The sequence below is a fragment of the Chiloscyllium punctatum genome, chromosome 4, assembly GCF_047496795.1.
Source record: "Chiloscyllium punctatum isolate Juve2018m chromosome 4, sChiPun1.3, whole genome shotgun sequence".
NCBI lineage: Eukaryota > Metazoa > Chordata > Chondrichthyes > Orectolobiformes > Hemiscylliidae > Chiloscyllium > Chiloscyllium punctatum.
In genome coordinates this window covers 4,825,911-4,848,134 of record NC_092742.1, presented here as the reverse complement: position 1 = coordinate 4,848,134, position 22,224 = coordinate 4,825,911, and the positions used below count along the sequence as shown (strand labels likewise).

Below are 22,224 nucleotides of genomic sequence, written 5' to 3'. Positions count from 1 at the left end.
GTAGCCAGTCTCTCAGTCAGGATGAAGATTGTGGATTATAGACTACTCCAGAGATTTGAGCAAACAAATTCAGATTGGTACTGTTATTGCAATTCTGAGGGAGTGCTGTACTTCCAGAGGAACCCCATCTTGCAGATGAGGTATTAAAATGAGGGCCATATCTGCTATCTCAGGAGAATGTAAAAAGGTACCATGGTCACTATTGGAAGAACAGATAGGTTACCCCCAGTCTGAACCACTATTTATCCCTCACACAACATCACACTGGGACCTGTTGTGGAAGCTTCCTTTGGTTGACATTCACAGCTGTGATTCCTACATTACAAGAGTTAATATCTTTTAAAGATATTCAAAACTTTCTACACTGAAATGTCATGGGGTTATGAAAAGAACAAATGAGATACCTATTTTTAATATTGATATAGTCTTTGTAACTATCTGTCTCACAGACTAGTTAGGCCAAATTTTGGGTGGGGGGGGGTTAACAATAAGATAAAGCTGGCAAAGAAAGGAGAAAAGAAATGAATTATGGAAAGCTTTTGCGCTCATGTGAAGTACAATGCAATGTCAAGTGTTTCACAAAACATTCAGTTAGTATAGCAGCAGCACCACCACCAAGTATGGTACTCACAGGTCAGAAACTGAATGATACTGATCTCTACCTTGCTGAACTGAATCTCCATCAGGACATCATGGTTCCTCCCTGGTCCACCCTGAATACGCCGGGCAGAACGGCCATGGCGGGCTGACGACTGAGATGGTGAGCCTTGACAGGAGCTGGAAGCAGATTTAGGTCTACAAAGAAACCAGCCAGTAAGTACTTCAATTTGCATCATTGCATACTTGTTCTTTATTAACGATGACTTAAACAGAAGCATCGTGTAACAGTCCTACTTGGAGACCATAGTTTTGCCTCACAAAATTAAGACTAACACTCAGTCTCCAACTTGAACCAATTCCTTTCAGGACTCCAAATCAAATCCATCTCCCTCAACCTTCATGAAGCAGCTATGCTTAAACAACAGTGAATTAGTGTACATTCAATATATGTTGCCTCAACACAATTTGCTAATTACTAATTTCCTTTTATATCTTGAAAGACACTGTTTTGATCTCAGCTGATCTTATTTTTGGACAGGTCAAATCACAGAGTTAAATCTGGCTTGATAAATCAGAATTTTTGTTTCTTTTCTTGTTGGTTTTAACAAGGTGGTTCCTCACTGCAACAAGAACACACAATGTTGCAAATTAATTTTAAACAATAGAATAGAAATTTCTAGACAGAGAAAAAAACAGAATAAACCAAACGACTTGCTTAAAGACATGGTTACATTTACTCCCATTAATCCCAAAAAGAAACTTCCTTACGGATTCCAAAAGCACCCCTTGAACAGTACTCAAAGTAGAAAGCAAAATCTTTCTCTCACCTCAATAGGCTTAATTTAAGCGTGACTTCAATATCCATGCTGAAAAATCAGGTTGCATTTTCCTTGAGCTTTCACATTTCGGAGTTCAAACGTTCTCCACTTCAAATAACCACTTCAGGGTTTTACCCAAAAACGTCAGGTCTGGGACTATTACTGAATTCCTTACTTCTCAGGGACATTGCCTTAAATATCCATTTTCATGCCCAAAACTAAATATCTTTTTCAAGCTATGGGTGTTTTCCTTAAGCTTTAATAAAATTCCTTACATTTCTCACAGAAATCTTGATGTCCTAACAGAAATCTTGCTCCATCACATACTCTTCCAAAGTAAATAAAACACATTAGTTCTGAAAGCGACACCTTCAAGTGGTTGTTAAAAATTTATTATGGCTACAGAAATACCGACAAGTTAATCATTAAACTCTTCAGAAACAGAAAAATGCTACATCATTAAATCAGAATTCAAAAGTCCAAACTTAGATGATACTAAAAATATATACTAATCATATAATTTACAACGGACACAATGATGGCTGCTGTGTGGACTGTAGCTTGACTGGGGACAATCCATTGCCTGACTGATATTAGGGTTTTAATTGGATATCAACAGAATGTTAATGATGTGGACTAGCTAGGCAGGTGCTATGGGAACTCAACATGGTAGGTCTTACTGATGTTGGTCACTTGGATCCTGATATCAGATTGGATTGTTAATTTTCCGTTATGTTTTAGACCTGCCACTGGGATTTCAAGATTGGGTTAATTCTAGTCAGTATGTTTCATCCTTTCAACTATGCAAATAATCTAAAATAACTTAACCATTGTAAAATGTTCTGGAATTCAAAATTCAGAGAGATCACTTTCAGTGTCGAAGGACACTGTCACTGTACAGACCTGTCACTGCTGATAGGAGTTTGAGGACATGATAATTACAAAACTTAAAACACATTGGTCCTGTGTGACTTTCATGAAACTACTAATACATTAAACACGATCAGCAACAGTGATGATAAAAAACGTACGTTATGCTTTTCACAGGAGAACGTGCAGACAGGGCAGTTCCGAAGTCCCTTCCTCCATATAGGTGCCAGACAACCGAGATCTCCTTCACCACATATCGGATCTCAGGGACTGGAAGGTGCAGTGGTGATTTGCTTGTGTCCAGCTTCTTCACTGGTTGTGAGAAGTAGTCATCTTTGATGAGGATCGGTCCGGAATACAACATCCTCACGACAGGCTCAGTCTCTCTCTGCCAGAAAGACAAATAACTCCTTTAAAAACTTCAAGCATTTTCATCTAGATGGACAGCAGATACATGGGAAAACCCACTACCTGCAAGTTCCCCTCCAAGCCGCTCATCATCATGACTTGGAAATATATCACCATTCCTTCTGGGTCTTTGAGTCAAAGTCCTGGAACTCCCTCCCTAAGGGCATTGTGGGTCTACCTACATCACAGGGACTGCAGCGGTTCAAGGCAGCTCACCCCCACCTTCTCAAGGGCAACTAGGACAGGCACTAAGAGCTGGCCCAGCCAGCAACACCCATGTTCCATGTTTGAATAAAATAAATTTCAGCTGGAGTTACTTGATGGTCATCAGGAACATGAATACGACTATTGATTCCAGTCCCTCCCTCACCCTCAGGTGCAGCACCTCCGCTACTGATCTCAGTTCGGAAAGACTTGTATTTCGATGAGTTCAGGATGTTGCAAAGGGCTGGACAGGAAATTAAGCATTTTTAAAACATCACCACTACTAGGTAAATATAAAGAACTGCAGCAGCCGCTTGTTTTAAACATTTGCTCACGAGGTGTGAGTTGGCTATGTCAGCATTTCTGTCGTCCATTCTTAATTGGCCTTAAGTAGGTGATAGTGAGTAGTTTTCCTGAGCTGTGGCAACCTATACAATGTACTAACATCTACACATATGTATCAAAGGAAGAACTGTGGATGCTGGAGATCTGAAACAAGCAAAAACAGAAATTGCTGCAGAAACTCAGCAGTCTGGCAGCATCCTTTAGATTTTCCTTTAAACATTAGAAGCTCCTCACAGCGATTCTTTTTTCCCTTTCAGCACTTACCATGATCGCCATTTTTGGTGCCTCCAGGATACAGAAATCCTCACTCTCGGGTTGCTCGCTGGGGAAGGAGGGGTAGACTGCATGATGTTCAGGGAAGATCATGGTGGAACTTGGGCTCTGTTCTTGTGAAGAACTTCCACTCTCATCGGGGAACAGAAACAGGTCAGACCGAGCTGGCTCACGCTCGTGAATGAGGTCATCATAGATCCCTAAAGGTCGAGAAAGACCAATTAAACTCATCATTCTTGTGTTACTTTGAAAGGTAACAGAAAAAGTCAAAAGAAGATGGTTGATCTTTGTTTCAAATGATCATGTTTAAAACAGTAAAACAAGATATGACATATTTTTAACAAAGCTTGGTATGATTATGTGAGGAGATAGCAAGATAAGTAACTATCCATGAGGCCAGTTTTAAGAGGTGAGAGGTAGAGGGGCTTAGGAAGGGAATTGCAGAGCAAGGACAGGTGACTGCACACTAGGCTACTTGAGGATATACAACAGGTCAGAATTGGAGGAACAGAGAGATTTCGAGAGTTCGCAGGTTGGAAGATGTTATAAAGGGACCAGGTTAAAGACGTAGGCTATAAGGAGCATCATAAACGATATCAGTTTACAGCTGACTAAACTCAGTGCCTCTTCCTGTTTAATGGTTAGCACTTGCAGCTTTTCATTTGACCCTTCTGCCTTCTCCACTCACCATTTGAGTGCTGTGAGGCTTGAGTAGTAGGAGGCGAAGATGGTGGGATATCCATCTCTTCCATCGCATCGATCATCAGGTCCCGTAGGAGCTTCTGCTCGGCTTCAGCAAGGCCGGAGGTTCGGCAGGGAGCACTGTCACCTGAACCAGCCTGAGTAGGAGACATTGCTACGGTTAATCCATCAGGCAACAGAATGACAAAGGTTTACTGAGGTCAACGTGAAATGGAGCAAGTGTGGTTTACAGTTGGGGGATGAGGGCAGTGAAAGAGAACAAGTGACTGTGGACTTGAGGTTCCCAAACCTTGGCCTGACTGGAGGTTTCCTCCTCTTGTGTCTGGATCTGTTATATACTTGATCACTGTAATTAATCAATAACTCTGTTATCATTCTATCATGGCTCTATGGCTATACACACACGCACAAACTGGACCTGCTCACTGACACCCAATTTGAACTAGGTCAGTCACTCAGCTCCTGACTCCTTTGTTTAAAAGAGCTGAATTCCAGAAATGAGGTGAAAGAGGCAGTCTTTGACAACAAGGTTGCTTTTGGCCAAGTGTGGCACCAAGAATTCTAAACAAAATATTGGTTGTCCTGCTCCTCAGATGCTGCCTGACCTGCTGTGCTTTTCCATCACCCCACTCTCAACTCTGATCTCCAGCATCTGCAGTCCTCACTTTCTGCTGGAGTCAGAGGGAGTCAGGGAAAACTCTCCTCTGATTAGATTACTTACATTGTGGAAACAGGCCCTTCGGCCCAACAAGTCCACACCGACCCGCCAAAGCGCAACCCACCCATACCCCTACATCTACCCCTTACCTAACACTATGGGCAATTTAGCATGGCCAATTCACCTAACCTGCACATCTTTGGAGTGTGGGAGGAAACCGGAGCACCCGGAGGAAACCCACGCAGACACGGGGAGAACGTGCAAACTCCACCCGGATCTCTGGCGCTGTGAGGCAGCAGTGCTAACCACTGTGCCACCGTGCCTCTGGTTGGATATCACTCATCTGAGGTCCAGGATACCCTGCAGGAGTTCCTTCGAGTAATGCCAAAAGTGGAGATTTTCACTGATGATTGCAGTCAACATTCACTCCCTGTACCACCAACACTCAGTAGCAGCAGTGTGTACCATCTACAAGATGCACTGTAGAAATTCACCAAGGTACCTTAGACAGCACCTTCCAAACTCATGACTGCTTCCATCAAGAAGGACAAGGGCGGCTGATACATGGGAACACTACCAGTTGCCGGTTTCCCTCCAAGTCACGCATCATCCTGATTTGGAAGTATATCACTGCTCCTTCATTGATGCTTGGTCAAAATGCTGGAACTCCCTTCCCAATAGCACTGGGGACCTATACCAGTGTCACAGTTCAAGAAGGCAGCTCACCACCATCTTCTCAAGGGCAACCAGGAATGGGCAATACAAAACCAAAACAAATTCTAATTTATCAAACCAGGTTTCAGCCTAGGACCTGACTTGTCCACCATAACAATATCAGCTAGATTCATGTGAATAAGCCAGCTTTCTCAAAATCTTGAAGAGGGATGGGCAATTAATCCTGGCATAGCCAGCAATGCCAAACCCCATGACAGTATTGAAAATAAATTATTGTAACTATATTTTGATTACCCTGCTTCTCTGAGCTGCTGTTCCTGCAGCGGCCTGGAATTTGCAAGGTGGATGTAGGTCGCCGTAACTCGCCACATACTGGATGAGATTCATAAGGGCAGCACAAGAATCAGAACACGTTCGGATATGGATGACGTCACTTGCGCATCGAAGCTCAAACCGGGGCTGAAATTGACAAAGCGGTAAAGTTCATTGGAGAACCCAATAAGTATGAACAATCTGACACAGTAACAACCAAAATGCCTAAAGTCTCCCTCACCCTCTCTGCTTCTGCAGTCTGCTTTGATGCAGTTATTTGGAATTCCAGTAACCCCATGTCCAGGACACGCACGTAATCTGGAATAAATAATTTGGACTGACTGAACCTGGTGAACAGATTTTGTCTTTCATAGTCACACACTGACAGTCAGCCAATAAAAAGCTGCAAAAGTCAACAAAAATCTAACAGCAACCAAGTTCCCTGTGGTCTTCACAACTTTTCCCGTTATATGTTAATGATATGGATGAAGGAACTGAGATCACTGTTGCTAAATTTACAGATGGCACAAAAATAGATGGACGGACAGAGAGTGCTGAGGAAGTGGGGAGGCTGCAGAAGGACTTGTACGTGCTAGGAGAGTGGGCAAAGAAGTAGCAGATAGAACACAATCTGGCAAAGTGTGAGGTTATGCACTTTGATAGAAAGAATAGAGGCGCAGACTATTTTCTGAATTGGGAAAAGCTTGGAAATCTGAAGCACAGAGACACCTGGGAGTTCTAATTCAGGATTCTCTTAAGGTTAACATGCAGGTTCAATTGGCAGCTAGGAAGGCAAATCAATGTTAGCATTCATTTCAAGAGGGCTAGAATACAAGAGCAGAGATGTACTGCTGAGGCTGTATGAGGCTCTGGTCAGACCACGTTTGGAATACTGAGAGCAGTTTTGGGCCCTGTATCTAAGGTAGAACATGCTGGTGTTGGAGGGGGTCCAGAGGACGTTTACAAGAATGATCCTGGGGATGAAGGGCTTGTCATATAAGGAGCAACTGAGGACTCTTGAGTTTAGAAGGATGAGGGGAGATCTCATTTAAACGTATAGAATATTGAGAGGCCTGGATAGAGTGGAAGTGGAGATGTTTCTACTTGCAGGAGATACTAGAACCTGAGGGCACAGCCTCAGAGTGAAGGGAAGACCCTTTAGAACTGAAATAAGGAGAAATTTCACCTGTGGAATGCATTGCCACAGAGGGCTGTGGAGGACAAGTCATTGACTGTATACAAGACAGAATTAGATAGGTTCTTGATTGGTGAGGGGATCACATGTTACATGGTGAAGGCAGAAGAATAGATTTGAGAAACATATCAGCCATAATCGAATCGTGGAGTAGACTGGATGGGCCAAATGGTCTGATTATGCTCTGATATGTTATGGTCTTACGGTGCCCTGAGAAAATGGATTCTCACTGGGGAACAGGTCCCCCTCCTCTCTGAAGAACCCTTCCCTTTAATATCTTACATAACTGAACATATCCCCTTTAAAGCTAGATAGAATTGCAATCTCACCTTTCTTTAAATTTACTGCAGATAGATGACATTTTTCAGACAAGTACAATGCAGCATCATCAATAATAATTCTGGAAAATGCAAGAGAGTTTATTACAAATGGATAATTTGCAGAAAGAGAAAGTGGTTATGTAATCTTGAAGGAGTCAGTCATTACCTGAGAGTGGAGCAATACTTGTCCAGAACAATGTTACTGGATATTGTAAAGGTTTCAACAGTGACTAGTGCTCTAACTGGTAAATATTGTGGCCTGAAAGACAGACACAAGCGTACACATTTTAGGTGGTAACTACATCAGCTACTCTAACTCATTCTTTCTCTGCTCTTCAAAACAGTGGAACGTATCAACCATTCATTCTCCTTTCATAACCTTCAAACTCCCGGATGACATCAACTACCTTATTTTTTCTCCTACCCTTTCAGCTTCAGCCGTGTCCATCGTTTGAAACTTCAGCTGATCAATTCCAAAAGAACAACCACCTGAAATTCTGAGTACAAGAGTGATCCAGCTCCAGGCCTTACTCTTGGGACAGGGAACCTGATACAGCCTTTGCTGAGGCAGCCTCTTCAGAGGTATAACTGGCTAAAACTGACATCACTCTTTCTTACCAGATTTTCCTACTCAGTACAAATGGTTACCAGGATACACCCTCAAGTGCAATCAATGATGATGGAATTAATGGACATGCAGCAGTTTCAGAGGATTGTGCAGCAACTTACAGGAACCCTAAGCCTAACTAGTGTCACACATGTTTGCCAGTGCATTACAAAGAGAGCTTTATTCAGTATCTAATCCAATGTTGTACCTACCCAGAGAGTGTTTAATGGGGACAGTGTAAAGGGAACTTTACTCTGTATTCTAACCACATGCTGTCCCTATCTCTGTCCTAGAAGTGGTTGATGGAGGCAGTACAAAGTTTTATGCTGAATTACTTCAGCAAGGCATTTGATAAGGGCCCTCATGGTAGGCTCATTCATAAAGTCAGGAAGTATGGGATACAGGGAGATTTGGCTATCTGGATTCGGAATTGACTGGCTGACAGAAGGCAGAGAGTGGTTGTAGATGGAAAGTATACTGCCTGGAGGACAGTGTTGAGTGGGTCCTTCAGGTCTCTGTTCTTGGACCTCTGCTCTTTGTAGTTTTTATAAATGACTTAGAGGAGGACGTTGAGGGGTGGGTTAGTAAATCTGCCGGTGACAAAAAAGTTGGAGTTAATAGTATCGAGGGCTATTGCAGGCTGCAGCGCGACATAGACAAGATGCAGAGCTAGGCTGAGGAATGGCAGATGGAGTTCAACCTGGATAAATGTGAAGTGAAGTATTTTGGAAGGTTGAACTTGAATGCTGAATATAGGATTAAAGACAGGATTCTTGGCAGTGTACAGGTACAGAGGGATCTTGGTGTTCAAGTGCATAAATCCCTCAAAGTTGCCACCCAAGTGGATAGGGTTGTTCAGAAAGCATATGGTGTTTTGGCTTTCATTAACAGGGGGATCGAGTTTAAGAACCGTGAGGTTTTGCTGCAGCTCTACAAGACCTGGTGAGACCACACATGGAATACTGTATCCAATTCTGGTCACTACATAATAGGAAAGATACAGATGCTTTGGAGAGGGTGCAAAGAAGGTTTACCAGGATGTTGCCTGGAGTGGAGGGCTTGCCTTACGAAGTGAGGTTGACTAAAGCTCAGACTTTTCTCTCTGGAGAGAAGGAGGAAGACAGGTGACCTGATCGAGGTATACAAGGTAATGAGAGGCATGGATAGAGTCAATAGCCAGAGACTTTTCCCCAGGACAGGATTGACTGTCACATGGGGTCATAGTTTTAATATATTAGGAGGAAGGTATAGAGGAGACGTCAGAGGTAGGTTCTTTACGCAGAGAGTTGTGAATGCATGGAATGCGTTACCAGCAGTGATGGTGGAAGAGAGTCATTCGGGACATTTAAACAACTGCTGGACATGTGCACATGGAAAGCAGTGAATTGAGGGGTGCGTAGGTTAGGTTATTTTATTTTAGATTAGTAATAATCCTTGGCATAACATTGTGGGCCGAATAAATGATATTGTATCCATTGCTCCCGATGCGGTCTCCTCTACATTGGGGAGACTGGGCGCCTCTGAGCAGAACGCTTTAGGGAACATCTCCGGGACACCCGCACTAATCAACCACACCACCCTGTGGCCCAACATTTCAACTCCTCCTCCCACTCTGCCGAGGACATGGAGGTCCTGGGCCTCCTTCACCGCCACTCCCTCACCACCAGACGCCTGGAGGAAGAACGCCTCAGAACACTTCAACCCCGGGGCATCAATGTGGACTTCAACAGTTTCCTCATTTCCCCTTCCCCCACCTCACCCCAGTTCCAAACTTCCAGCTCAGCACTGTCCCCATGACTTGTCCTACCTGCCTATCTCCTTTTCCACCTATCCACTCCACCCTCTTCCCCCACGACCTATCACCTTCATCCCCTTCCCCACTCACCCATTGTACTCTATGCTACTCTCTCCCCACCCCCACCCTCCTCTAGCTTATCTCTCCACGCTTCAGGCTCTCTGCCTTTATTCCTGATGAAGGGCTTTTGCCCAAAACGTCGATTTTACTGCTCCTTGAATGCTGCCTGAACTGCTCTGCTCTTCCAGCACCACTAATCCAGAATCTGGTTTCCAGCATCTGCAGTCATTGTTTTTACCTGTACTTTTCTATGTTCTATTTAACCCCATGCTGTGTCTTATCCTGGAGTGTTTGATGTAATAATGTGAAGGCTTTATTCTGCATTAAATCTTGTAGTATATCCCCTAATTGATGTATTCAACAGAATAAATGGTGAGAAACCTTGTCCTTAGAAGTTGTTTACCTGTAGTCCAGGGCACAGCTCCAAAGATGCAGGTGAAAGGTAGTTTCATTTGCTGGGTGAGCATAACCCAAAACTGGTTCATCAGCAATATTCAGAAAATCCACAAACTGTAGGGAGGGAGGAAGGCAGCAATGAATCCAACAACATTAACAGGTTCTGAAGCCAATATAAATCTATCATGGTCACAAGGTTAAATTAACAACACAATGTCAAGTTTACATGCAGCTCATTCTCAAACACAACCGAATGATTTAATCAGATCATAACTAGTTGGGTTCATGAACCAAAGGAACATCCTCATTGTAAAGTGTTGACAAATACAGCATCAGTATGAGGTTATTTTCTTTCTGGTATTCTGAGTTCCTGTTGCTGATGCTTCCTTCTGGCCAAGTGCTGAGTAGAATTCTATACTTTTTTGGAGTGTCAGAGTAGCACTGGCAGAAACAGGATATTGCACTTCCTTCTGTGTTTTGACAAATCTGGGAAATACTGGGACATCAATACTCTTCTAAAATAAGAGGTCCTAGCGAGAGATTTTTTACAACATGTGAAGCTAGTGAAATAGATAGCAGAAATACATTCAAATATGCCCTACAGAGCTATCATGTAATATCTGAAAACACTAAGGGACAGGAGGATAGTGTGGGAAAAAGGCGTCAAGGCAAAGATCAGCCATGATCCTTCCGAATGACAAAGGAGGAATATAGAGTACAAGAACAAGGAGGTGATGTTGATCTCGTGTAAGACAATTGTTAGACCTCAGCTGGAGTGCTGTATACAGTGGGCACCATTATTGGAAGGATGTCAATGAATTGCAGAGGGTGCAGAGTGATTTACAAGAATGGTTTCAGGAATGAGAAACTTTAGTGCTGAAGAAGGCGGGACTGTTCTCCCGGGAGAGGAGAAGATTTGATGTAAGTTTTCAAAATCACGAAAGAGCTTGATAGATTAGATAGGGAGAAGCTGTTTCTGCCTGTAAAAGAAACAAAAATGACAAGGCATTTATTTAAAATGATTTGCAAACCAAGCAAGAGCAATGTGAGAAACAACTTTTTTTCACACAGCAAGTAGTTAGGATCTGGAATGCACTATCTGGAAGTATGGTAACAGCAGGTTCAACTGAGACATTACAAAGTCGAAAGAGTATGCATTCACTTTTAAGATAGAGAGTGTTTTTCTGAAACTTTAAAATAAAGTTAAAGTACAGCCACAGCTGTAGAACAGAACAGCTAAGAGATGGGCTGTTCCAAAACATACATGTAACAATTGGCTGTTAAATGGGTACCTGAGTTTTGGTTACTGTTTTGGCAACAATTCAAATTTGATTAGATTAAATTCCCTACAGTATGGAAACAGGCCCTTCGGGCCAACAAGCCTATACTGACCCTCCGAAGAGTAACGCACCCATTCCCCATATTCACCCCTGACTATGGGCAATTTAATTTGACCAATCCACCTAACCTGCACATTTTTGGACTGTGGGAGGAAACCAGAGCACCCGGAGGAAACCCACGCAGACACGGGGAGAATGCGCAAACTCCACACAGACAGTCACCCAAGGCAGGAATCGAACCTGGGTCCCTGGCGCTGTGAGGCAGTAGTGCTAACCACTGAGCTGCCATGATACCAAAACCCAATTGAGTTTGAATTTATTGTTTTGACAACATCAGACCAATGAGAGGAAACGATATTGGGGGGTATAAAACTAGGGCATTTTGAAAATTGGTCAGAGTAACTGCTATAGAGCTAATTGCCCATCTAATATGAAAAGGTCTCAAAGAAATCAGAAAGCACTATCTATCAAAAGGTACCTTTTCCTGTAAGAAAATACTCGCAATAAAAAGATGATACCCCAGGAAGAAGACAGCAGAATTGGAAGGCGAGAAGACAGCATACGACACTGTGAACTTGAGATTAAGTTAATGCAATGTTTAATAATTGTGTTATTGGAACAGCATACTGATAGAATTGTGTTCAGTTAAGGGATAGTTGTTCATTAGGGGAAAGAGTGTTCAGTTTATTAATAGTTTTATTTAGTGTTCACTATCAGTGAGGAAAATAAATTGTTATTTTCCTTTAAATAGTAGAAATTAAGGAGTTCTCCTTCACTCACATATTTTACAGATTATGAGGTGAGCTTTTCTGGGTGTTTGGTTTTAATTTACAGAGGGTTTTGACCTCCGTGTCATTACCACATTCAAGAGGGGCACTAGATGATTACTGCGTAAAAACATGTTCAGGGACATGGGGAAAAGGGAGGTGACTGACACTAGGTACAGGCATGATGGACTGAACTGGCATCCACCTGCACTGCAACATTCTATAAATTTATTTCAATGCCTTAGGAAACAATAAAAACCAAGGCTCATAAATCTTCTCTGTTTTTCCAAGTAAACACAACACAAAATTGTTGCACAGGGTGCACTATGCAGAATGCAAACTTGTTTGGCTACTGCTATTCCCCAAAATACACTCAAGATGTCTTAGCTCTTAGAACATACAAAAGGACTTCTAATCTAAGTTGCAGCTTGTGCGCATATTCTGGAGAGTAACAGCCCTTGTAGAACATAGAACATAGAACAATATAGCACAGAACAGGCCCTTCGGCCCACGATGTCGTGCCGAACATTTGTCCTAGCTTCAGCACCTATCCATGTACCTATCCAATTGCCGCTTAAAGGTCACCAATGATTCTGACTCTGCCACTCCCACAGGCAGCGCATTCCATGCCCCCACCACTCTCTGGGTAAAGAACCTACCGTTGACATCCCCCTATACCTTCCACACTTCACCTTAAATTTATGTCCCTTGTAGTACCCGGGGAAAAAGTTTCTGGCTGTCTACTCTATCTATTCCTCTGATCATCTTATATACCTCTATCAAGTCACCCCTCATCCTTCGCCGTTCCAATGAGAAAAGGCCTAGCACTTTCAACCTATCCTCGTACGACCTACTCTCCATTCCAGGCAACATCATGGTAAATTTTCTCTGCACCCTCTCCAAAGCTTCCACATCTTTCCTAAAGTGAGGCGACCAGAACTGCACACAGTACTCCAAATGTGGCCTAACCAAGGTCCTGTACAGCTGCAACATCACTTCACAACTCTTGAATTCAATCCCTCTGCTAATGAACGCTAATACACCATAGGCCTTCTTACAAGCTCTATCCACCTGAGTGGCAACTTTCAAAGATCTATGAACATAGACCCCAAGATCCCTCTGCTCCTCCACCTTACTAAGAACCCTACTGTTAACCCTGTATTCCGCATTCTTATTTGTCCTTCCAAAATGGACAACCTTACACTTGACAGGGTTGAACTCCATCTGCCACTCCTCAGCCCAGCTCTGCATCATATCTAAGTCCCTTTGCAGCCGACAACAGCCCTCTTCACTATCCACAACTCCACCAATCCTCGTATCGTCTGCAAATTTACTGACCCACCCTTCGACACCCTCTTCCAAGTCATTAATAAAAATTACAAACAGCAGAGGACCCAGAACTGATCCCTGCGGAACTCCACTTGTAACTGGGCTCCAGGCTGAATATTTACCATCTACCACCACTCTCTAACTTCGACCGGTTAGCCAGTTTTCTATCCAATTAGCCAAATTTCCCTCTATCCCATGCCTCCTGACTTTCCGCATGAGCCCACCATGGGGAACATATCAAATGCCTTACTAAAATCCATGTACACTACATCCACTGCTCTACCCTCATCCACATGCTTGGTCACCTCCTCAAAGAATTCAATAAGACTTGTAAGGCAAGACCTATCCCTCACAAATCCATGCTGGCTGTCCCTAATCAAGCAGTGTCTTTCCAGATACTCATAAATCCTATCCCTCAGTATCCTTTCCATTACTTTGCCTACCACCGAAGTAAGACTAACTGGCCTGTAATTCCCGGGGTTATCCCTATTCCCTTTTTTGAACAGGGGGCACAACATTTGCCACTCTCTAGTTCCCTGGTACCACCCTGTTGACAGTGAAGACGAAAAGATCATTGCCAACGGCTCTGCAATTTCCTCTCTTGCTTCCCACATAGTCCTAGGATATATCCCATCAGGCCCGGGGGACTTGTCTATCCTCAAGTTTTTCAAAATGCCCAACACATCTTCCTTCCTAATAAGTACCTCTTCTAGCTTACCAGTCCGTTTCACACTCCCCTCTTCAACAATACGGTCCCTCTCATTTGTAAATACTGAAGAAAAGTACTCATTCAAGACCTCTCCTATCTCTTCCGACTCAATACACAGTCTCCCACTACTGTCCTTGATCGGACCTACCCTCGTTCTCGTCATTCTCATGTTTCTCACATACGCATAAAATGTGTACAAATTAATTGTGTACAAATTAATTTCCCACATCTGAAGCTTTCACTCTCAAACAGTTCTTTCAGAATCTGTGTGTTACCAGGCAGCCTTCAGCCCTTCCAGAGATGACTGATGTGAAGCTAACCTGCTCATACCAACTCTGCCCTGGAGGCACATTGCGATGCTGGAGGGTGGCCCCACGTAACCCGACAGCCACCAGGATCTCCTGAAACAAGAGGGAGAGGAAAATACATCAATGTCAACTGAAAACTGCCCACTTTGAAGTTTACCCTCTTCTCCTTGAACAGTCTGCATTAATATGGTTTTTTTAATGCCGTAAAACATCGCAAGACACTACACAGTAGCGCCAACAAACAAACATTACCATAAAAGTTACCTTCATGTTGCTCTCGTTTCTGTTGTGATGTACTTTCACTGCGATGGAGAGCATGTTTGGACTTTCTACACCAACTCCCACTGGTGCAGCAGCCTGCTTGGTCAGAGCACCCTCCTCAGACTTGTAGATGGTAGGTTCAACCCAAGGAGGCAGAGACTTGCTGGGGAGCTTTATATCACCAGGGGCACATACATCCTCAACTACTCCTGCAATGGACCAGAGGATAGGATGGGAAAAAAAACCAGAACTAGACTGTCAGAGTCATACACACCCTTCGGTCTAACACATCTTTGCAGATCAGAATCCCAATCTGACCTACTCCCATTTGCCAGCACTAGGCCCATATCTCTCTGAACAATTCCTATTCATATCCCCATCCAGGTGCCTTTTAAATATTGTAATTGGACCTGCCTCCACCCCTTCCTCAGAGACAAAAACAACCCTGCAAATGTTAGAATCCAAAGTAGACAAGCAGGAGGCTGGAAGAACATAGCAAGCCAAGCAGCATCAGGAGGTGGAGAAAGCAACACTTTATGCTGCCTTACTTGTCCACTCCATCCATTCCTCTGGTAGCTCACTCCTTACACCCATCACCCTCTGCATGGAAAAAGTTACCCATCAGGTCCTTTTTAAATCTTTCCCCTTTTACCTTAAATCTATGCCCTCTAGTTTCAGACTTCCCCACCAGGGGAAATAGACCTTGGCTATTCACCCTATCCAAGCCCCTCATGAGTTTATTAACCTCTAACAAAAGGGTGACCAGACTGTACATAGTATTGTAAAGGTGGCCTTGCCAATAGAACATAGAATATAGGACAATACAGCGCAGAACAGGCCCTTTGGCCCTCGATGGTGCGCCAACCTGTGAACTAAGCCCATCACCCTGCACTATCCCATCATCATCATCCATGTGCTTATCTAAGGACTGTTTAAATGCCCCTAATATGGCTGAGTTAACTACATTGGCAGGCATGGCATTCCACACCCTCACCACTCTCTGAGTGAAGAACCTGCCTCTGATATCTGTCTTAAATCTATCACCCCTCAATTTGCCCCCTTGCACAAGCAGATATCATCATCCTAGGAAAAAGACTTTCACTGTCCACTCTACCTAATCCTCTGACCATCTTATATGTCTCTATTAAATCCTCTCAGCCTTCTTCTGTCCAATGAGAACAGACACTAGTCTCTCAGCCTTGCCTCATAAGACCTTCGCTTCAGACCAGGCAACATCCTGGTAAATCTCCTCTGCTCCTTTTCCAATTTTCCACATCCTTCCTGTAATGGGGCGACCAGAATAGCACACAATATTCCAAGTGCAGCCGCACTAGTGTATTAAACCTGGAGACAATGATGACTCAACGATCAAGGCCAAAGCCTCAGCAATCTCCTTCCTAGAATTTGGAGAGAATTCTCCCAGAGAATTCTCGGTAAATCCCAACCAGCCCAGGGGACTTATCTACTTTCACACCTTCTAGAATTGATAACTCCTCCTCCTTACTAGCTTCAATCCTTTCAAGTCTAATAGCCCGTATCTCAGTGTTCTCCTTTACAATATTCTCTTTTTCCTGACTGCAAACAGATGAGAAATGGTCGTTTTGCACCTCTCCGATCTCCACAGGGTCCACACACAACTGGCCACTTCTGTCTTTGATAGGCCCTATTCCAACTTTAAATCATTCTTTTATTCCTCACATATCTACAGAAAGCTTTTGGGTTCTCCTTTATTCTACCTGCGAAAGACTACTCATGTCCCCTCCTTGCTCTTCTTAATTCTCTCTTAAATCCTTCCTAGCTACTCTGTAGCTTTCCTCGCTTCATCTGAACCATCTCACCTCAATGTCACATAAGCCTCCCTCTTCCGCCTAACAAGATATACAATTTCTTTTGTAAACCATGGTTCCCTTACATTATCATTTCCTCCTTGCCTGACAGGGACATACCTACCAAAAAACACACTATATCTGTTCCTTAAACCAGCTCCACATTTCGATTGTCCCCATCCCCTCCATTTTGCTGCCCCATTCTATGCCTCCTAAGTCTTGCTTAATCGCATTACAATTGCCCTTCCCCCATCTAGAACTCTTGCCCTGTGGCATTTACCTATCCCTTTCTATCGCTAAACTAAACGTAACTGAACTATGGTCACTCTCTCCAAAGTGCTCACCTACCACTAAATCAAACACCTGGCCTGGTTCATGACCGAGTACCAGATCCAGTGTGGCCTCCCCTCTCGGTCCTTTGACATACTGTGTCAGGAAACCCTCCTGCACACATTGGACAAAAACGGATCCATCCGTGTACTAGAGTTACAGCATTTCCAGTCAATGTTGGGGAAGTTAAAATCCCTCATAATGACCACCATGTTCCTCTCACTCCTACCCAGTATCGTTTTGCCAATCCTCTCCTCCACATCCCTGGAAATCTGCAGAGGCCTATAAAAAATTCACAGCAGTGTGACCTCTCTTTTCCTGTTTCTAACCTCAGCCCATACCACCTAAGTAGACAAGTCCTTGTCAAATGTTCTATCAGCCACTGTTATACCATCCTTGACAATCAAAGTTACACCTCCCCTTCTTTTACCACCTTCCTCGATCTTAATAAAAGATCTAAACCCTGGAACCTGCAACATCCATTGCTGACTTTGCTCTACCCATGTCCCCGAAATGGCCACAACATTGATGTCCCAGGTACCTATCCATGCTGCAAGCTCACCTACCTTCTTTCAAATATTCCTGGTATTGAATTAGACACACTTCAAACCAGCTTGCTGTCTGCCAACACATTCCTGTGACCATGAAATCCTGTCCATACCCTCCCTACTCTCATCCTGCTCTGAACTGGAACTACACCTCAGGTTCCCATCTCCCTGCTGAGTTAGTTTAAACCCACCCGAATAGCATCAGCAAATTTCCCACTCAGGACATTAGTATCCCTCTGGTTCAAGTGAAGACCGTATCGTTAGTAGGGGTCCAATATTCCCCAGAATTAACCCCAATTATCCATATATCTGAAACCCTCCCTCCTGCACCATCCCTACAGCCACGTGTTCAGCTGATATCTCTCCCTGTTCTTCACCTCACTTTACGTGGCATTGGGTAACAATCCAGAGATAACAACTCTGTTTGTTCTTGGTCTCAGCTTCCATCCTAGCTCCCTGAAATCCTGACTTACATCCCTACCCCTCTTTCTACCTGTGTCGTTGGTAACTATGTCCTGTACAGCCGCAGCATGACAATCCAAACTGGGAGAAAGTGAGGACTGCAGATGCTGGAGATTAGAGGCGAGAGTTTTCCAGCACCACACTCTCAACGATGAATCCTAACTCCTGTGCACAATGTTCTGAACAATGAAGACAAGCATGCCAAACGTCTTCTTCACTACCCTGTCTACCTGCGCCTCCATTTTCACAGAACTGTGAACCTGTAACCACTAAGTCTGTTTGTTTGGCAACACTCACTAGGGCCCTTCCATTAATTCCTGCCCTGGTGTGCCTTACCAAAATGTAAGATCTCACATTTATCTAAATTAAATTCCACCTGCCACTCCTCAGCCCAATGGCCCCTCTGATCATTGTACTCTGAGATAACCTTCTTCACCGTCGACTACACCACCAATTTTGAAGTCATCTGCAAACTTACTAACGAAACCTCCTATGTTCACATCCAACCACCTCAACAAACAGCATGCACAGGTAACTTTTCCAGGTCCCTTCATTTTCACACAACTTTGTGTTGGAATGTCACAAATCAATTCCATAATCAACATTTTCTTACATTAAAATGAGCAGTCATTCCTTTTTAGAAATGGCACCAAGGTAAGCAGTTGAAATTGTTAAGATGAGTTAATTGGGGAAGAATACCCCATAGGAGAAAATGAGGACTGCAGATGCTGGAGATCAGAGCTTTAAAATGTGTTGCTGGAAAAGCACAGGTCAGGCAGCAAAGGAACAGGAGAATCGACGTTTCGGGCATAAGCCCTTCTTCAGGAATGAGGAGGGTGTGCCAAGCAGGCCAAGATAAAAGGTAGGGAGGAGGCACTTGGGGGAGGGGCATTGGGAATACGATAGGTGGAAGGAGGTTAAGGTGAGGGTGATAGGCTGGAGAGGGGGTGGGGGCGGAGAGGTCAGGAAGAAGATTGCAGGTCAAGAAGGCGGTGCTGAGTCTGAGGTTTGGGACTGAGAAAAGGTGGGGGGGGGGGGGGGGGGAGTGGGGGAGGGGAAATGAGAAAGCTGGAGAAATCTGCATTCATCCCTTATGGTTGGAGGGTTCCTAGGCAGAAGATGAGGCACTCTTCCTCCAGGCGTCATGTTGCCATGGTCTGGCAATGGAGGCGGCCAAGGACCTGCATGTCCTTGGCGGAGTGGGAGGAGGAATTAAAGTGGATAGCTGGTGTACAACCAATGTAGTGTACAAAATCCCATGCAAGGACTGCACAAAACACTACATAGGACAAACAAGAAGACAGCTAATGATCCGCATCCATGAACACCAACTAGCCACGAAACAACACAACCAGCTATCATTAGTAGTCTCACACGCAGTTGACAAGCAACATGAGTTCGACTGGGACAACACTACTATTATAGGACAAGCCAAACAGAGAACAGCCAGGGAATTCCTAGAGGCATGGCACTCATCCACAGATTCAATCAATAAACACATCGACCTGGACCCAATATACCGGCCACTGCAACGGACAGCTGGAACTGACAACCGGAAGCGGCAGATTCAAACCACTACAAATGCCAGAGGAAAGATCACAGAAACGCTTCACAGGAGGTTCCCAAGCACTGAGGATGTCACCTCGACAGGGGATGAAACACAAATACCCAGCTCGGCGAACACAACCACAATGAGCACCCAAGCTACAAATCTTCTCACAAACTTTGAATATTAAAATATTTTATTTTCATATTTCCTGTTCTAACTGTGGTGCCAGATTGTCTGAAGATTTGTTTACATGCATTTAATTAGGATCTTTAAAATCCTTGAGCTGAATAACTCAGTCCACTAGAAAGTAAATGTAGAAGAGAAAAAACTACTGCAGTTGTTTAGCGATAGGAGTCCAGTATCCAAAGCCATCCACAAGGTCAGCCACTGTGACATACATTTAAGGAAGCTATGTTAAAAACTATATGAGCAGTGTTAACAATTTAAGAATCTCAAAATAGAAATTTGATAAAACAAAACCCAGAAATTAGCCAAAAAGAAATTGATTTAGTTCTGCCAACTGAACAATGAGCTTTAAAGCGGATATAGTGTGACTTTTTACTGAGATTTAAGAATCTGTAAAGTTGTCAAGCGTAAAAGGTTTGCTTTTTTTTCCCTGCTGTTTTGCAACAAGTCTGTTTCAATGTTTTTTCAGATACAAAAACTTTTTTTATACAATAAATGTTTCTGCTATTTTGTTAAACGTACATGAATAGTGTTATGTGATTTTAGTATCTTGTATTTTTAGTATCATTTATTTTTGGTTTTGATTTTCAAATTAGAGATATGTTTTATTCTGTGCTTGAAGAGTTTAATGATTAACTTCTAAGTATTGAAGTACTGTAACCATGGTAAGTTCTTTTAAAACAGCTGGAGGGCATCAGCTTCAGGAATAATAGGGTTTTGTGCAGACTGGGAAAATTTTATGACCAAAGAAGGTAAACAAGCTCTGGAAGGTCAGGAATTAAGTATCCACAGCTAGGGAAAGATTTTTTAAATTTTCAGGCCAGTTCTATAGACGTTTTTGAATAAAGATGGAGTATAAAACAGCGCTTCAGAAAAAGGAAGGAGACAGAACAAAGTCAGGGGTTTACGAATACTGCCATGCCAGAAGAGTTTGGATAAAATCCTGAAGAGGTTATTTGAAGCTGAGAACATTTTAATGACAAGTGTATAACAACTCCAGGAAAACGTTGTTTGATTTTCCAGGCTGGAGGTTGAAGTCACAGTCAAATTAAGCCAATTGATGTGTCACAGAAAGAGATTCTGTTTTCTAAGTATTTTACAAGGATGCTTTTGAGTACTGAACAACATGTTTTTGAGATCTATAAAGGAGGTTTCTTTGGGATTAATGGGAGTATATATTATCTTGTCTTTCAAGTTTTTTGAAGTTTGTTTTGTAAGTAAATTATTTATTGTTTTTTTTTCTCTTTGTTTATTTTGATTAATTAAAAACTAAACTGACAGCATTGTGTGTTTAGGTTTCAGTGTAAGATCACTCAATAAAACCATACCAAACTAAATTATGATCTATCAAGTCAGTTTTCAGTCTCACTTAGAGTCATAAAGATGTGCACTTGTCCAGTAACATTATCAGCTGGGATCATAACACAATTACTCCGGTAACAGACTACATTTTCAGGATAGGAGGGACCTGTTTCCCAAAGAAAGTCAGCTCAGCATCTTCCGTTTAAGAGTGGAATCCAATACCAATCTTCCTTCGATTGACTCTGTCCACAGTTCCCACTGTCTTGGGAAAGCAGCCAATATAATCAAAGACCCTTCCCACCTTAGTTATATTCTCTTCCACCTTCTTCCATTAAGCAAAAGATACAAAAGTTTGAAAACACCAAAGATTTAAGAACAGCTTCTTGCCCATTATTATCAGACTTATGAATGGACCTCTGGCATATTAGAGTTGATCTTTCTATGCACCTTCTCTGTAGCTATAACACTACATTCTGTTCTGTTACCATGATATACTTATGCAAGGTATGATTTGTCTAATTAGCACACAAAACAATACTTTTCACTGTATCTGGTACATGTGACAACAGCAAATCAAATCAAAATCAATACCCAGTCAGAGTCAGCACCTTCAGAAGAGGAGAGGACCTGTACCCCAGAGACAGTCAGCACTTTCATGAAATGAGAATGTAAATTGGCTGGGAAGATGAAAAAGCTTGCATAAGCTTTTAGTATGCGTTCCTTTATTAGTCAGAGTATTGAGTACAGGGGTTGGGAGGTCATGTTGCGGCTATACAGGACTTTGGTTAGACCACTTTTGGAATATTGCGTGTAAATCTGGTCTGCTTTCTATCGGAAGGATGTTGTGAAACTTGAAAGAATTCAGAAAAGATTTACAAGGATGTTGCCACAGTTGGAGAATTTGAGCTATAGGGAGAGGCTGAACAGGCTGGGGCTGTTTCCCTGGAGTGTCGGAGGCTGAGGGGTGACCTTAGAGAGGTTTATAAAATCATGAGGGGCATGGATAGGATAATAGACAAAGTCTCTTCCCTGGGGTGGGGGAGTCCAGAATTACAGGGCATAGACTTGG

At 43.1% G+C, this 22,224-nt stretch overlaps 1 protein-coding gene across 3 annotated transcripts in view; it reads right to left on the bottom strand.

Moving 5' to 3' along the window:
• Positions 1 to 22,224, bottom strand: part of LOC140476041 (autophagy-related protein 2 homolog B-like) — a 112,356-nt gene that overhangs the window by 32,408 nt on the left and 57,724 nt on the right. For all 3 annotated transcript variants that reach the window (XM_072567982.1, XM_072567984.1, XM_072567983.1), the window contains exons 22-32: positions 14,956 to 15,161; positions 14,704 to 14,784; positions 10,246 to 10,352; positions 7,547 to 7,639; positions 7,390 to 7,460; positions 6,107 to 6,183; positions 5,848 to 6,012; positions 4,207 to 4,357; positions 3,510 to 3,718; positions 2,450 to 2,676; positions 663 to 795 (exon numbers count right to left, since the gene is read on the bottom strand). In XM_072567982.1, coding sequence (XP_072424083.1) covers positions 663 to 795; positions 2,450 to 2,676; positions 3,510 to 3,718; positions 4,207 to 4,357; positions 5,848 to 6,012; positions 6,107 to 6,183; positions 7,390 to 7,460; positions 7,547 to 7,639; positions 10,246 to 10,352; positions 14,704 to 14,784; positions 14,956 to 15,161 — 1,520 coding nt within the window. The remainder of the gene's footprint in view (positions 1 to 662; positions 796 to 2,449; positions 2,677 to 3,509; positions 3,719 to 4,206; positions 4,358 to 5,847; positions 6,013 to 6,106; positions 6,184 to 7,389; positions 7,461 to 7,546; positions 7,640 to 10,245; positions 10,353 to 14,703; positions 14,785 to 14,955; positions 15,162 to 22,224) is intronic.